Source organism: Odontesthes bonariensis, chromosome 1 (assembly GCF_027942865.1).
Source record: "Odontesthes bonariensis isolate fOdoBon6 chromosome 1, fOdoBon6.hap1, whole genome shotgun sequence".
NCBI lineage: Eukaryota > Metazoa > Chordata > Actinopteri > Atheriniformes > Atherinopsidae > Odontesthes > Odontesthes bonariensis.
In genome coordinates this window covers 26,206,006-26,222,701 of record NC_134506.1, presented here as the reverse complement: position 1 = coordinate 26,222,701, position 16,696 = coordinate 26,206,006, and the positions used below count along the sequence as shown (strand labels likewise).

General features: G+C 40.9%; 1 protein-coding gene across 1 annotated transcript; it reads left to right on the top strand.

Moving 5' to 3' along the window:
* Nucleotides 1-7,929: 7,929 nt before the first annotated feature.
* Nucleotides 7,930-12,804, top strand: eif3m (eukaryotic translation initiation factor 3, subunit M). The gene is made up of 11 exons (XM_075462276.1): nt 7,930-8,057; nt 8,679-8,811; nt 9,130-9,268; nt 9,359-9,482; nt 9,614-9,708; nt 9,809-9,892; nt 9,988-10,087; nt 10,648-10,729; nt 11,142-11,285; nt 11,995-12,055; nt 12,574-12,804. The coding sequence occupies exons 1-11, from the start codon at nt 8,016-8,018 to the stop codon at nt 12,695-12,697; spliced, it is 1,128 nt and encodes a 375-aa protein (XP_075318391.1). The 5' UTR covers nt 7,930-8,015; the 3' UTR covers nt 12,698-12,804.
* The last annotated feature ends 3,892 nt before the right edge of the window (nt 12,805-16,696 follow it).

Below are 16,696 nucleotides of genomic sequence, written 5' to 3'. Positions count from 1 at the left end.
ACATCAAGGCTTTTTTTCTTTTTTTTCATCTTTGCTCTTCTTTTTTCATCAAACATTTTCATTCTAGCATCATAAGTTCCTTCTTGTTTTTTTTGGAAGATATTCTAAATTTTTTACTCTTGATTCAGGGGTTCTGATATTACTGACCAGGCCTTTATGTGAACTGCATGTTCATTTTGCTTAACATTCAATCACTTACTCCAGAGGACATGGAGCAAGACCAAAAAATAACAAAAGAAAAAGTCTTAAGCATTCTGTGAGATTAAATCATTTTCTCTAACTTTCTGTTGCATGTGCTTGGATTGGTTTGGACATTTGATTAATCCCCATTGACTGATTTCTAACTGCTATCGAAAATGGACAAAAAATTTGAGTCGTTAGACCAGGGGAGGTGTTGAAGAGGTGAAGAGCGTTAACCAGTGTCTGTCATCACCATCTGGAACATGGTTTAGGATTCCAGTGAACATCACTGACCCCTAAATCAACTTAAAAAGAAACGGTGGGCGGGGGGATGGGCACTCAAGGCAGACAGGGAGAAGGAAAAGAAAGGGGGCGGTGGAGAAGTCACTGTAAGAGTGATGAAATCAGCTGGCAAACTGCTGAGGTGGCTTTACAAAGACTGTTGTTTACAGTCATTCATTATTGCCTAATTTCACTCATGTATCCTTCGAAACCCTCTTCATTCCAGTTTTGGTAGCATCAACAGGGGGGAGTTTAGTGGTATGATTACACTGATTAAACTATGAGCATTAAGGCAACCGATTCAGAATCTGACCAGTAGCAACATCAGTGTGATAATAGTCCCGAGCCATTTCTGTAAAGTGACACAAGGGCTCAATTTGATGAATGTGCTGTGTCGTTAAGCAGTTTTGTAAAGTTACAAAAGTTGCCAGAGCATATTTAGGTATATCCATTACAACTGTCAAAATCTACAAATATCCCTGAAAGCTAGCCACAAAATCTTCTGGGTGGTTTGTTGCTGCAGAGACGATTAAGTGCTGTCTGACTGACTCTATTCCTGGAAATAAACAAGTGCAAAGGCAGTCTTATCCCCAAGGAGCACGCTGACATTCATAGAATGTTCATGTAGCTGACTTTAAAATAGTAACTTGGAGAATTAATTTCTTCCAAAACAATTCTAAAAAACGTCTGTGGTCCACCCATCACAAACAAACACAAACTAAACTAATGTACTTCACGGACCAAAGGTTGTGGCACAGTTAAAAGTATCTTGCCAAAAAACCAGAGGGAGAGAAAGGAAATGCAGCGCCTCTGAGCCAAGGCAAATGCAGGCCGTGCCTTCCATAGAGGAGTCTTTAGCAGGGATTCATCAAAGGTGACAGGGCCGGGAGAAAGCAACCCCTTTCAGGATCTATGACGAATGGCAGCCCCCAAATACACTCATTCTTCAGATCCATCTCTGTTTAACTCAAGGTTTAAAACAACATCGCTTTGCATAAAAAAGGGAAATGGTCAAAACCGCCTCTGACCCTTTACAAGAAATACACGTCTGAGCTTTCTGCGGCAAGATGACTAAAAGAGAAATTTGAGAGGGATATGCTCAGCTGGGAAGATGTGTGATAAACTAGAAAGATATGTCACCTGGAAGGATAGATGAGAAATAAATCCGATTCTTTTTTTCGTTTTAATAAACGTCTATATCGTATTAGTAATCGGTATGTGATATGATTCAGTCTGCAGGGCACCAGAGAGCAACAGGTGTCATTTGGATGTGCTGATAGCACAAAAAAATGCCACTCCTTAACATCTCTGTGTTGGCATAGCAACAAGATAACAACAAACCCAACAGCAATCTGTTGTAATGTTTCAGAATTTGTTCCCCTGCCTTCCTTTGTTGCTTTCAGTAAGGTCTGTAACTTCCAAGCCTGTGAGATGGCAAAACACCGAGTACACTGGTCGTCATCGGATGATTTTCTAAACATTTAAGGGCACGCTTGGAGATATAAAGTTTTTTTTTTTTTAAAGTATTTTTTGGGGCTTTTTATGCCTTTAATGAGAGGACAGTTGGAGAGAGACAGGAAGCAGAGGGCAGAGAGAGGGGAAAGACACGCAGCACAGGGCTGTTCGGTGCGGGAGTCGAACCGGGGCCAGCTGCAGCGAGGACTGTAGCCTCTGTACATGGGGCGGCCGCTTAACCCACTACGCCACCGACCGCCCTGTGGAGTTGTATAGTTTAACCAGAAAATTACTTTTATTGAAAATTATGCCAGACTCTGCTTTAAACGACACACTCTTCCTGGGATAATGAATCACAGAGAAAATAGCAGCTGCCAGTTTTTAATAATCCCATATCAGCTCAGAGTGCTCTTCAAAGTGTGACACATCAGACCAGCAATGAGAGAGCAAAGATACGTGGGAGAATAATCATTCAGTGACTTACAGTGTGTGTCAGCCTCAACACTGTGGTGATGTTTCACACACGTTGCCTTTGCAAACACCAATCTCACAATACCCATCTCTCCTGTATTCATACATGAGGCTGCGTCCTACTCGACTACTGGGAAGAAGAACTGTCAATGAATCAAATGAAAAAGAAAATGCATGTTGAAAGTCATTTTTAAAAAAAAGCCACCAATCTTCAAAATCCTCACAAATTCCACACAAAGAGCACAAACAACATTGCACTAATTTGTGTCTCGGTGCTGACTTTTCCACTAGACAAACTGGTCTGTTCCTACAAAAAACATTACCATGAGCTGTAAACCAACACAAAACATAATACTTATCACACAAAAATACCAATAAGTGCTGTGAAATTTTGTTGTACATATTTGTACAAGTTTTCCAAAATAAGAATTTTTTTGCTCATTATAACCGATTCTCTAATGGTGCCTTTGTTCAGAGACAAAACATGTCCGTGGGACAGAGGAAATCTTCTTAACGACGTTTGATGAGAAAAATATTGGAAATGAAATATTCCATTATTTTGTTCAATATTTGGAGACTTGAGAAGGTTAAATTCTCCAGCCAAGTTTCTGTAAACTTTTACAAAAGGAGTTGCTGAGAGTCTCCTATTCCACGAGGCTCTGCAGTGGGGATTGAAACTAGCCATCAACCTACAGTCAGCCATATCCCTGAGGTGAGGTTTCAGCACAGAACCCAAAGGATATGAAAAAAAAACAAAAAATCGAACCCTGTCTGTTCCCCTGCTGTCGTCTCTTAAGAGATATATCAGCATCTTCTCTAATCCTTTATTATTCATTTATTTTTTGTAAGTAGCATCAAGGAATGATGATGTTGAATTGATCTTAAATCTTGTTAATATTTTGGTATTTTGCATTGCATTTCTCTATCTGTAAGTTATCTTTTAAGGAACAACTCAAAGACATTTTGTTCGCATACCTTAATGTTTGTCCGCTCTTTTTATTTTCTAAAAGATAATGGAGATGTGGACCTTTTCCTTTTTCTCAAAGACGATGCTTCAAGCCTCAATATCTCAAATATCCCTTTTGATATTGTTGCGTAAACGATCACTGAATGTATAAGCGAGATTTTTATTTCTTTTTTACAGGTTATCAAGAAGATCAAAAAACTAAAGCGCCGGCTGGAATGAGGGGCCACGGTGGGATGACTGAAAGTTGTCTCAAAAGCATAGATTTTCAATTCTGAGGAAGGCCTAGTTTAGGATTTGTAAGTTATTCTGGAAATGCATTTCCTATGTTGGTGTCGTGTCGAATGTACTGTCATACCTCTGCCTCATCCCAGCAGGTGCCTTTGTGTCAGAATCAGTTATCAGTTCTTTACAGTAAACCACAGCCTCTTCCACGCCGTCACACCCTAGCAGCTGTGGCCGGGGCGTAAGCAGTCATCAGAAAATATTTCAGCTATCTCTGCCGGTTACTGTCTGTTGTCATACCCTTGAGCCTAATTCTGGGGCCAGGAGAGCAAAAGTTTATTGAATGACTCGGAGGTATGTGCACAGTGATGGGAAAATATGAAAATGACACAGTATGTGACGGTAACTTCTGACACTTGCTTTTAGGGGAATGCCACTCTGCTGCAACTTTCTCAAGCACACTACAATCACACACTTGACATTTCTCGTTAAAAAACACTGTGGATTTGCTTGATTTGTACACTCCTGTGTGCTATATTTAACATTTTGTTCATCAAAACAAACAAACGTTTGAACTCATTAATTTAAAAAATAAAAAATAAATAAATTACATACTTTTTTTTTAACAATTGAATTGATCGCTAAGAAAGTTTTAATGCTTGAATCTTCTCTGCCTTAACCGTTACATTCATCAGCTCCGGTAAAAGTGTCCAGATGGGATCTCAAAGTTAATTAGTATTTCTGGGATCTATAACTTCAACCCAAAAATTGCACAACATATCCCCACTTGAAACTAACTTGATTCTTTGTTTGACCATGCCTTTTAAACTCTCATTGCCCCTCCCGGCCTGTGAGTGTGTGTAATGTAAACACTCTCTGATGACAAAAGACCACTCCATCTCTGACTGAGTCCCAGTCCCGCTGCACTGACCCAATCTATCAAGGCAGGAACATCAGAGTTCCTGTAACTTTTATTTTTGCTGCTGCCATTAGGGTGAAACTGAGCATTCCATGCAGGGGGGGGGAACCTCAGATACCTCAAACCACAATCTCACACTGACTGATTGCTGATGTGTTAAGGGAGACATGTAGCGAGATATTTAGTGACGTTGTACCAGCTGTATTTTTTCTGATCATGAGTGAGCTCTTGCTTCTCACTTAGCTGGATAAATGTCTAGCTGATAGGTAGAAGGACAATAAAATTAGTTTTGAGTGTAGGGCTTATTCATTCATTTCATCCTCAGTCAGAGACCCGACTGTAGCTGGGCTGTGTGATTGATCACTGAGTTGAAGAGGTGATCACAGGGACAGAGCAGCTATCATGATAGTCCACAGGCATTCGGTTTGACGAATTATGTGCAAACACACACACAGACACACCCTGCTACTGCAGCTGATAGAGTATTTTTTTCTCTCAACATGGACGAGGTTTTGATTTATCAAAGCTGCTCGAATGAACATTTAGCCAGTAGAGGGCTAAAAGCTCACTGGTGGTGCGTGTACGTGTATAAATCGTCATGTAAAGAAAAATACATATTTTGACAACAAGTTCCTATGAGCCTTGAGGGATGAAAGCAAACTCCCTAAAACTCTAAGAACATATTTGAACAAATTTGACCCTTTCATCAATATCAAACTATAGAAATTGAAATAAAAACCCAGAGGCACGTAAGGGATTGATTATCTTTACAGCTGTGGACAATAAAGTCCAAAGTCCATCAGAAGGGTCCAATGGGATTTTTCTTTCTCGGATCGTTCCGTACTCACCCCTGTTGGCTTTATTTGTTTATTTGTTAACTGTTTTTGTGTGTACATTTCGGGGGAGGTTGGGTGAGCATATAAGTAATTAACAAGCAATTTGCTCCACCTAGGGAAATGGAGAAGTTACTCATGCGCTGCACCCTGACAAGGTCACTGGCTGATAGATGAGCTTGAGCAAAGGGATTTTTTGGAGATTGTGAAGGCAAGCAGAACTATGGGAACCAGACAATTAGTAGGTGGAAGGGTAGGCAGCCACGCTGGATGATGACCATGAGACTGGTTTACACGAACACTCACCACTTGGCCGGCTGACAGGGAGAGAGCCGGCACCTGGGCTCAACCAGCTCCTAACACACAGTCATTTATCTTTGAGGAGGCTGATCAGGCAATTTGCCAGCAGTTTAGGTAAAAGAATATGTGCTATTTCCTATCAAACATGAGGTCAGTACAGACAAACTGACCACAAACCTACACTTGCACTTGAAAAAACATTTGTCTCTACAATGCAAAGATTGTGAAATCAGATCATGGGATGTTAATATTACATCAACAAAAACAACAAAATGCATTATGGCTCTGCTTTTGTTTGAGTGAATCTAATCTTTGAGTTTTTTTTTGTTTTTTTTTTTTCAAACTGCCGCTTTAGTTATTTTTCCCAAGGTTTCGGAGCTCAATATTAGTAGAAAAAAAAAAGGTCAGCCCCTCTGGAATTGCAGCATTTACACATGATACAGAAAGTGCAGCATTCTGGGGACTCATAACATTCTGTTGCAACGGGGCAAAAGAAAAAAGACAGAATTATAGGAGAGCTGGGATTTGATATAAAACATAGTTTAAGTTAAGCTAGTATAAATTTCCCTTGCAAAATGTGTAATTATTTTACTGCCTCAAGGGAACTTATGGGAAAGGGAAAGTTTCACCAAACCAATTTGAGCAAATTTGAAATATATTTGAGACACATATGCCTGGTTTTACACGCTGAGCATTCTGTTCTATTTGGCATGCAGCAATGTTTTGATCGGACGATTCTATAGTTTTGGTTTCTTGAGCTTTTCATGTTTTAAACTGTAATATTCTTAGCCAGTTTTGCGCTTGTGTGTGCACACTGTCGTGTTGTTTCCTTTCTGACCTAAGTTACTGTCTATTTTGGCCAGGACACTCTTGGAAAAGAGATTTTAAATCTCAAGGGTTACTATTTCCTGGTTAAATTAAGGTCAGAGGGAACTTTAAGAAGCAGGGTGTTTGGGAGAAGCAGAATAGGCAATGAACTCTGCATACATACATGGAGGGGGGGGGGGGGGTCTTTTGCACACTTTGCCAGATTCAATTCAGATTTTTTATTTTTTTATTTATTTTATTACCAATAGTATAACTATCAAGCATCAGCTATGCTTTGTGGCATTTTCAAAGACCTGTTCAAGAAGACAAAAAAACAATGTCTCACATGCACCTGGAGCTTCAAAGCCCACAAAAGTTTTATTCTGGCCTTGAAATACACCAGGCTCTTGACAACAGTTGTTAATCAGATAATGAAAGCCTCAGAGTTACACAAGCACACTTATGGAGAAACGGCTATAAATTCTTTGCAATGACAACATGCAAGGGCAGGGAGAGAGTGAAGGTGGGATTTGGTACCAGGCACTTGACTTCCCAACAGAATGACGCATTCAATGAGTTCTGTGGTGAAACACTCCATTTCCCCTCAGCACACTGTTTTGAGGTAGTGTGTATCCTGATGAATGTAAAAGAGTTAAGTTCCCTTTCTGTAACTGCAAGGAGAAATATGTGACAAGCAGGCTTTTAAGGAATTAGGACATGGCATGATGAGTCTCCATAACCTATGAGTTTCCAAATTACACATATTTCCCTGACAGATGAACTGTGAGCAGGTTAGCTTTGAAATGAAAAGCACTCCACGGTATCCTCATAGCCTGCACATCACCCGAATGTTAGTAACCCGACTCCATAGCTTTATGGTGACCTTTTGCTCGACATGCCCTGCTCACCTCAATCACTAAGTGACCCACCATAGTAACAATATACAGGATCCCATTTGGTAAAGGGGGCAAACACGTGCATCCATAGGTCAGTGGGTTTGTGGTGGAGGAGAGGTGCCCTCTGACACTGACAGTGTCTCCACGTTGGAAAGCTCTGGATCAGGCCTTCCATGGTGGTCCCCAAAGACGGCCTGCAGCTCAATCAGATAACCTCCCGAGGGATCGCCTCAGAAACTCTAATCCAAGACATTCAAGATAAATCTTCCCGAGAGGAGACAGAAATTTAGATGAAGAAGAATGAACGTAAGGGGAAGTCTAAGTAAGTAATAAAGTTTAGGAGGTTGTCTGGCATTTGAAGAAAGCTGTAAAGGACTTATGGGGATTTTTCAAGCACATGTGGACATTCCTTGAACATCTACAGCCTAATGCATGCGCAGATTAACGATACTCGTAGTTTTTAAAAGTTACAATATAAAAACTATGACCTCCGAAAAGACATAACAATGAGACCACGGATGTATTATGAATGAGACGCCGTTCACTTCAGGCAACTGCGGCTTTAACAACATGACCCGGAAGAGCAAGCGTGTCACCGGTACGGCTGGCCTTTCTTTTCCGGTCGGATCTCAGCATTGGTGGGAGCGTGGATTTCATCATCTGGGCTCACAGAAACACCGAAAATGAGCGTTCCGGCATTCATCGATATAACAGAAGAAGACCAGGTACGAGACATATTTTAAAAACATTTTAGCGTGGTTCTACCAACAAAAGAGTTCTTAAATGAAAACTACCTAACCGGGTAACCTAGCATGCTAGTTAGCTAAAATGCTAACCGTACCGTTTTTTTTTTTTAGCAGCTGACAGGTCCTGTACATGCTGTGAGCTATTTGCTGAATGTGTATAACCACAAATTATGAGTAGCTATATAATTTAACACACATTCTGGATAGGTTGTTTGTAATTTCGTCGACGATAATAATTGTTGGTCGTTTCATAGCTACAACCAATGTGCCCAAAGTTGTGACAAATGTCGTAAATATAGCTAAACTAGCAAAGAACGCTAGCCGTTTAGTCTGCATGAAGCTACATGTAAAAAAAACAAGTTACCGAAAGCTTTTTTGTGGCTAAACGTAGTACAGTAGATACAACTTATGTTCAGTTAAACCCTGAGAATTGTCTGTTAGTCTACCATAACTTTCTGCTGTGCAATATTTGGGGAATTAAGATAAAAGGCCATATGGCTGTATGTTTTGAATCGTTTTCATTGGTGTAGCTTAGCATCCTTTGTGCGGATATGTTTGTTTAACCACCAGGATGAATAATTTCTCGCTCTAACATTTCAGGCTTCAGAGCTGAGAGCCTACATGAAGTCCAAAGGAGCTGACATCTCAGAGGAGAATGCAGAAGGTGGACTTCATGTTGATCTGGCTCAGATTATCGAGGCATGTGACGTGTGCCTCAAAGATGACGATAAAGGTAGGCGACAAGAGCTCCCCCACATCTTAGAAACTGCTTTTTACTTAGAATTGGACAAGCACTAAATAATGGACATTTAAAGATATTAGGTAATTTTTCAACTTGTGTTACCAGACGCACAAAAAAAGTTAGTGATAATCACACTTAAGTACTCTGCTGCTCATTATTGCCTAAATTAAATGATCTCATACAAATGTTACAAATCATGCATTTGTTAATGTTCCACGAATATGTCCTATTTGTGTGCGACGCACTGAAAATGCTGCAGGTTAAAAGCGATTTCTCGTGGCCCGTAGTCATCAGTCTGCTTCTCTGCAGATGTCGAGAGTGTCATGAACAGCATTGTGTCGTTGCTGTTGATCCTGGAGACAGAAAAGCAGGAGGCTCTTATTGAAAGTTTATGTGAGAAACTGGTGAAGTCTCGTGAAGGAGAGAGACCCTCCCTCAGAATGCAGCTGTGAGTCCCATTTCTCTTTTTGTCTGTCAAAGTAAGCCCTTAACTCTTAAAAGAACAACTGCTTATCTCTCTAATGTTGTGACACAATAGGCTGAGTAACCTGTTCCATGGCATGGATGAGAACACTCCAGTGAGATACACTGTCTTCTGTAGCCTCATCAAGGTGGCTGCCACCTGTAATGCTATTGTCTTTATCCCCACTGAACTTGATCAGGTATGTCTATTTTTCATCATTAAAAGCACTTTGTCTGTGCTGCTTAAATCAGAAGACACGTTGTGTATCTCCCGGTCTAGACTTTGACTGTCTGCACTGTTGACTGTTGTTGTGTTTTGGCTTCGAATCAGGTGCGCAAATGGATTGTTGACTGGAACCTGAACACAGAGAAGAAGCACACACTTTTGAGGCTGGTGTATGAAGCTTTGGTGGACTGCAAGAAAAGGTAGATGCCTTTATTTTTTTTATTTTTATGCATACACGTGCATTGGGCATGGGGGGAGGGGGGTGACAATATCTTTAACATTTAATCACCTGTTTTATAGTGAGGCTGCAGCAAAAGTGATGGTTGAGCTGCTGGGGAGTTACACAGAAGACAATGCTTCTCAAGCACGTGTTGATGCCCACAGGTGAACTTGCAGAACTTGTCAACAATTGTCGTGAAGTCACAAAACGGCGACTCTCCTTTTATACTAAGCATACATCTGCGTCCCTTCTCTTTTAGATGTATCGTCCGTGCTCTCAAAGACCCCAACACCTTCCTATTTGACCACCTGCTCACCCTGAAACCTGTTCGCTTCCTGGAGGGAGAACTCATCCATGATGTGAGTGCAAAAGGATGTTCAGTCAGTGTAATTAAATGTAGGCAAGACAACAAGAGTGCCCTCATCAACCAATCAGTTTTTCCTTAAACTGTTCTTTATCATAGTTTGTGTGTTTTGGAACGACTTGATCGTCGGATGACAAATCTCAATGGGCTGTCCTTTCAATAAAATCATTCAGTTATGAATTCAATAGAACATGTGACTTTTCAAGTCTACAATAGCTCTCAAAGTACATCCAGTATAATGAAGTTTTAACCTGTAGTGTCGGTGAAAGTTAAAACAAGCACAACTCGATGCCAAATTGGTGAATGGTTAATAATGAGGGATGATTATCAACATGGTGGCAGGCACATTATCAGCTGAGCAGGTGAAGACAAAGAAAATCTATTGTTAGGAGAGTGTGCACATATCTTCAGAGTTGTGACAGAAACGTAATGTGAGATCTCTAAAGTTATTGATAAGTCTGAACTTGATTATGAGAATGTTTGGTGGTCATGATTCCAACAGCCGCGTTTCACAGTTCCATAATGACATTTCTTTTTTTTCTCCTTTCTTTTCAGCTATTAACCATCTTTGTGAGCGCAAAACTAGCCGCGTACGTCAAATTTTACCAAAATAACAAAGACTTTATTGACTCTCTTGGTAAGTAGCCACATGGTGTTAGTTGCATCAAAGCGTCCATGAACACAGAAACTAAAAAATGTACTTCAGGTGTTATGAACGTAAGGCAGATGTTTGTGTGTGTAGTTTAGAATTTTTCTGTCTTGAATACTTAGGGTTTACTTGTATAGCGTTGACACAGTGCAAGAATGTGTCTGTAAGCTTTTTTTTTTCTGTTATTGCTTTCCCTTCATTGCCACAAAAAGCAATAAGTGTAATTAGAGCAGGTGTAGGAGGGGCTCTCAAAACAGACAATATGGAGTTCTGTTTGTGTTAAGTAGATTCCCCTGTTGCTCCTAAATGTTGAACATTTTATTACAGGGAACCTCCCTGACTGCAGAGTAATTGACTGTGACTGTTTGGTGCTTAATGATCCCTACATACTGCTCCTCAGGTCTCTCTCACGAGCAAAATATGGCCAAGATGCGCCTGCTGACGTTCATGGGCATGGCGGCAGAATTCAAGGAGATCCCCTTCGACACCATGCAGCAGGAACTGCAGATCGGAGCTGATGACGTCGAGGCTTTCGTCATCGATGGTACAAAAACCTTGCCGTCCACACTCTTCAAACATGCAATCCACTCGCTGATAAGATGCAGTTGCTGATAGAAATTCATAATGTTGTATGTAAGCCCAGTTCACTGAACGTTTTAAGACCAGCGTCGGCCTTCAGTGTTGTTCAGTGTCTTGTTCGTGGACAGTTTACAGAACCTCACAATGCCCTGATGTGCTTGCTGGTTTGTGTGTCGGCTTATTAGGGATATGCGCCCAGTGTGGTATAACACAAGCAATACATGAGTGTGTAGGTGAATGGGTGAATTTGGCTTACACTATCAAGCATTTTGTGTTGACAACAAGAATAAGGAGTTTTCATATTGTAAACGAAAAAAACTTTTATTTCATCCCACCTGTAACACAAGCTGAAGCTAATAAGGCTCTTCGATAAGTTGCCATCAGCTAAAAGATTTTTAATTGAATGGAAAATACCGTTACTTTTCAGTTGTGGTTCCAGCCATTCAGCCCCATCACGCCGGTTAGTCTCTCAGCTGGTGGAGAGCAGCTGCAGCAACTAGCTTAGAAAACGCTGCTGCTTGGATTTTTTTGTGAGATTTTCTTTGTCTGTATTGTCTCAGAGCAAGTTGGAGTCAGAGAAGCCTAAGCAGTATCCGTTGTGCAGCAGCAACCATTGGTCACCCGGCGCAAACCTTTAATGTTCTCTCGTTTTGTTTTTGTTTATCTCTGTTCAGCTGTACGGACCAAAATGGTGTACTGCAAAATCGACCAGACGCAGCGCAAAGTCGTTGTGAGGTAAGTGTCTCCATTCTACCATCTTAGAGAACTTACTGTGAGTAACTTTTCTCTGAGAGCCCTAAATTTAGAAAGATAAAACTTTTTTTTCATCATTTCAAGTGGAAAAAGTTGAGCTGTCAGAGCCACTTATACGAAATTGTCAGACCAAAGGCCAAGTGATCCAAATTTGAAAACCTTTATTAAAACTGACTCCTCAGGCTTTCACCCAACAATCAGTAGTCATGGGCTCCTCTAAGCAGGTTTTTAGTACTCTTTTGAGAGTTGAACTAGTGATGCCCAAACAGCAAAGGAATGATATAGGAAGTTGCATGCAGCTACTTCCACAGTTTGTGAAGTCATTTTTCTTCAGTTAGATTCTTTCTTTTGAAATTCACATGACTCTGGCGCTACACAGCGATGACTGAGTACTCTGTCTGTGACTGAAATGCAGTCTCGGATGCATGTTTTTCATACTTCCGTGTACTGTTGCTGTGAGGTGTGACCTTGGCCTTGCTTTTCTGTCTCTGTTCACTCAGCCACAGCACACACCGCACCTTTGGCAAGCAGCAGTGGCAGCAGCTGCACGACAGGCTCAGCTCCTGGAAGGGAAACCTAGCAGCCGTCAAGACCAGTCTTCAAGCCCTGTCACCATCTGCATAATTCCACTTTCTAGACTTCACACCCCTTAGTTCTTCGCTGATTTCCTGGTTCTCAGACTGAAACGGATCAGTTTTTACATTCATCCAATAAAATATTGGTGAAGGTAACCTGTGGTTGCATTTTTTTTTTCTCACCGAAGTAAGCGTGTTAGTTATTCTTAGTATTTAGCGATGTAGTAAACACAACAACAACAAAGCATTTATTGGCGATTTGGAATTTATGATGCCATTAGCAGATGATGTTTAATGGGTCTTTTCAGAAAACTGTTTGCCTCCTCTTTCCACAAAGCAAAACAGTGACTTTAATTGGGGGCTCATCCTCCATCGACTCTCTGCATCTGGTTTCGGTTAAAGGACAGCATGCCAGTGGAGTAGATTAGCTGTGACGTGGGATGAGAAATGGCCTTCAACCAGAGGGTCATTTTGTCTGGGAACATGAGATCCGACTATGGTAATATGAACTTAAGATGACTTCTGCTGAGGTCAGCTGTATGGCTGTAATATCAACAGTTGTGGTGAAGGCTGAATCACTGCCGCTGCAAATGTGAAACAGTCAGGTGGGTTAATAGATAGTTGTCAGCATGACTCACACTCTTAGCGCAGCTGAAATGTGGAAAAACAAGGACTTCTTAAATTATACATATTAGTTCATCTACTCTGTAAAATAACAAAGTAAAGGTAACAGTTTGTGCGATTAAAGATATGAAGAAAGTACTGTCGAACTGTAGTAGTTCACATTTATAAAATGTATCATTTTCATGGTGAGGTTTTGGTCATTCTATTCAAGGCAACATTTACTTCATAGGATGAAACGCAAATTGTTAAGGTTTGATGTAAATTTTGAAAAAAAAAGTTAAATAGAAGATTGCACAAAAAAACAATGTACAATTTAAACAACTTATTAATAAAGAATCAACTTTTAGAGAGGGTCATATAAGAAGAATGACCAAAGGTATGGTTGTTGGCTACAGTGTACTTCATGTTTAGTGCCATCAGTTGTAGCTAAAAGAGAAAATCGCTGTCAGCTTTTTAAAGACGGCTTCCCAACAAAGCAATGAGTCTTCCAACAATCTGTCATTTTTAATTCATTCTTTTAATAAGCCACAAAGGGAGTTGATGGTGCGGCTACATACACAACTTTAAAGCATACGTCTTTTTGAGTGACGGGGGATCGAAAACCAACAGGTGTGACAGCTGCGTTTTCCCTTCCGAGTGGCATTCAGTCAATAATGCAAAACTTTACTGACGCACCTTTTGTCACTTCCTGGTTGGGTTCGGGCAGTAACGTCACATGGTTTCGGTTGAACATCAAAACTTCTTAAGTGTGGTTAAAATGATCATGTTTTGGGCTAAAAAAAAGTGCAGTGCAACCTCTATCCTCACGGACGCCATTTTTAGTACAATTTTCTGAACATAATTTATCGGTCGTACCTGTCTGCATGAACATATGACCCATGGGAACTCTTTAAAGATGACAGTCGGTGAAAGATAAACCACACAGCGCATTGAGAGAAAATCAGGTAGCTGCCAAGTTCAACCACGTGTTTGATTTGGCCAAGTGGAGCAGATATCGGGATTGTCCATTTGCTAAACTGACAGTCTGAAAGCCAGCTCCAGAGACAGGGTGCTGTTGTGGATTATTAATTGCAGACATTAGTGTCCTCTCCCGACCGGCTGTGCATTAAGAGTAGCTGCCTATTTTGGATCTGCTTCCCGCTGTTGTAGACCTTTTTACAGCTGAAAATCATCAAATCGGAGTACACGAGCTACTTTGCTGACAGACAGACTCACGGACTGCCTAAGACTTGCTGTCGGTATGACACAGTCATCACACGGACTACAGAAACATTCACTCTGTTTTGCCCTCCAATTGTGTCGTGAAAAGATGTGGAACCCTTGCTTTTGTTTTTGGTAGACCTCTATTCATATGATGGAATATAAATATAAATATAAACCGCATGCCTGTCCAGCTTGAGGTCATAAAATACCTCAAGCTGGACATAAAGTCTGAGCTGCCTTCTTCACTTTGGCAGGTTAGTAGATAGACCCTGTCTTTAACCAAGGCTGAGCGGCAGATCTGGGGCTGAAAAAGGTCCTTGACCCCTGGCCTACAGTAACATACTGGACACAACTTAATCAGCAAAAAAAAAAACAGTTGAAAACAAGAAGTTGAAAACGACAAAAAGTAATTTTCAGTTTTGCCTTTGCCCCTTGATGCAAAGCAAATGGGCAGTTCTTCCACACAATAATCTGTTTTCAGGCAGCACTCCAGAGGATTAGGATGTTAAGTCTAATGATATATGGCCTGGGCATTAGGTGTAAAAGGGGTTTGTTGGAGTTGTCTCCTTGTGGGACTGCACTTAATCTGCACAAACTGACAAAGAGCAGAATACTGACATTAAACTGTGTATCCCCGGTCCTAATTCACTGAGCTTATTTTTTGACAATTAAAGCTGCAGCTCAAACCGCTTTAGTGTTTTGCGTTGGACCTCTTCCCCTTCTGTACATCTTTGTAATGTGATCTTTTCACTTCTGCCACTCAGACATTTTTCGCACATTAAGTGGGCATTAGAGGCCCGCATTCACTTCTACGGCGTGTTCATTTCCCTATCGTACCAGAGGTCTGCTAAGGCTCACTGGACACTTCTGTCCAGTTGCCCCGCAGGGGGAAGCATCTCCGGCTCTTATCAGAGGGTGTAAATCACAAAACACATTCTAAGGAGCACAACCTCATCACAGCCCCTTGCAAGGTGGAGCGAAGAGCAGATAGAAAACTAATGGGGCCGAAGCTCGAACTTCCGACTTTCAGCATGTGCTGCTCACAGTTGCTTTTAGGCCACTTCAGTCTTTCTAGGCCTTTCCCCCCTCCTCCTTAATTTTTCAGACTGTTTTCAAGCAGCGATTTTGTGGATGGTTTGTCTAAGATGGAAACATGGTGTGCCGTGGCTGGTTTATCTAACGAAAGCAGCATGACCCTGCCTTATCTCAGTCAGATAGAGCCAGTTCTGCTTAATTGGCACCGTTTGCACATGCAGCTCAGGTTATCAGCAGTTGAGGGAAATAACTAAAAATGTTAGGATTGCAATTATATTCTCCTTGGAAGTGTTAAGTTCTCAAAATTTGAAGAGTTTTAAGTCATTTTACCCCCACCACTTATGACATGACGATTTAACATGAAATACATTTAATAGACATGGAGATTACACTGCTCAGCATCCGTCTTCTCAGCTGTTATAAAAAGCAGCAGTTGTAAAGCGTTGTTAACAGTTGTAGCAAAGTAAGGTTTTCTTTTTAAGATTGTCAGCAGGTTTTATTAGATGCGTTTTCCAAAGGAGGAAAATGCATCTTAGATTTAGAAAAAAATTGAGACGCTCAATCATTCCATCCTGACTTTTATAGTATATGGTATGAGCTCATATTGTTATCTGACATCAAAAGCTGCAAACTCAAGTTGCAAAAAGGGTTTCTTCTTGGAAAAAAAAAAAAAAAAGTCTCGTCTTTCCTTTCAGGCCAAAAAGAGATTGGTCACTTCCATGTTGGTGGTATGTTATGAAGATAGAATCTACATGCATCCAGTACATTTTTGCACTGCTTGCATGCTTTAGATACGGGTTACCATGGAGCATTGAGGTTCATCACAGACCTTACTCATCACTGTACTCATGTAGGACGGTTTGGTTTGTCTTAGAAACCAAACCGTCAGATTCAGACATTAGTGTATTTGTATTTAGCCGTTCTTGGTCGGTTTCCACACTATCTCCCAACCCAAGAATGTACGGGGAGGTTACTCTCTTCCCTCCCAAGGCGTTTTCCTTTAACTTTCCTTAGAGCCCATACTGAACTAGGCTGTGTAATTAAGCTGCTCCCTTTGCTTGGAATCAGCTGCAGAAACAGCTGAATCTGGAGTAGCTGGTTTTTGTGAAATTTAAACAAGTTATTAACAATTTGGAAGCAGAAACATCAGGCTGCAAGTGCTGTGGCTGATCACACTTAACCCAGT

Bases quoted from the DNA above. Each gene is read 5' to 3' on its own strand.
- eif3m (XM_075462276.1), top strand. From the start codon at position 8,016: ATGAGCGTTCCGGCATTCATCGATATAACAGAAGAAGACCAG. The intron at 9,483-9,613 runs GTATGTCTATTT...GCTTCGAATCAG, and splicing joins TCCCCACTGAACTTGATCAG to GTGCGCAAATGGATTGTTGA. The intron at 9,893-9,987 runs GTGAACTTGCAG...CTTCTCTTTTAG, and splicing joins GCACGTGTTGATGCCCACAG to ATGTATCGTCCGTGCTCTCA.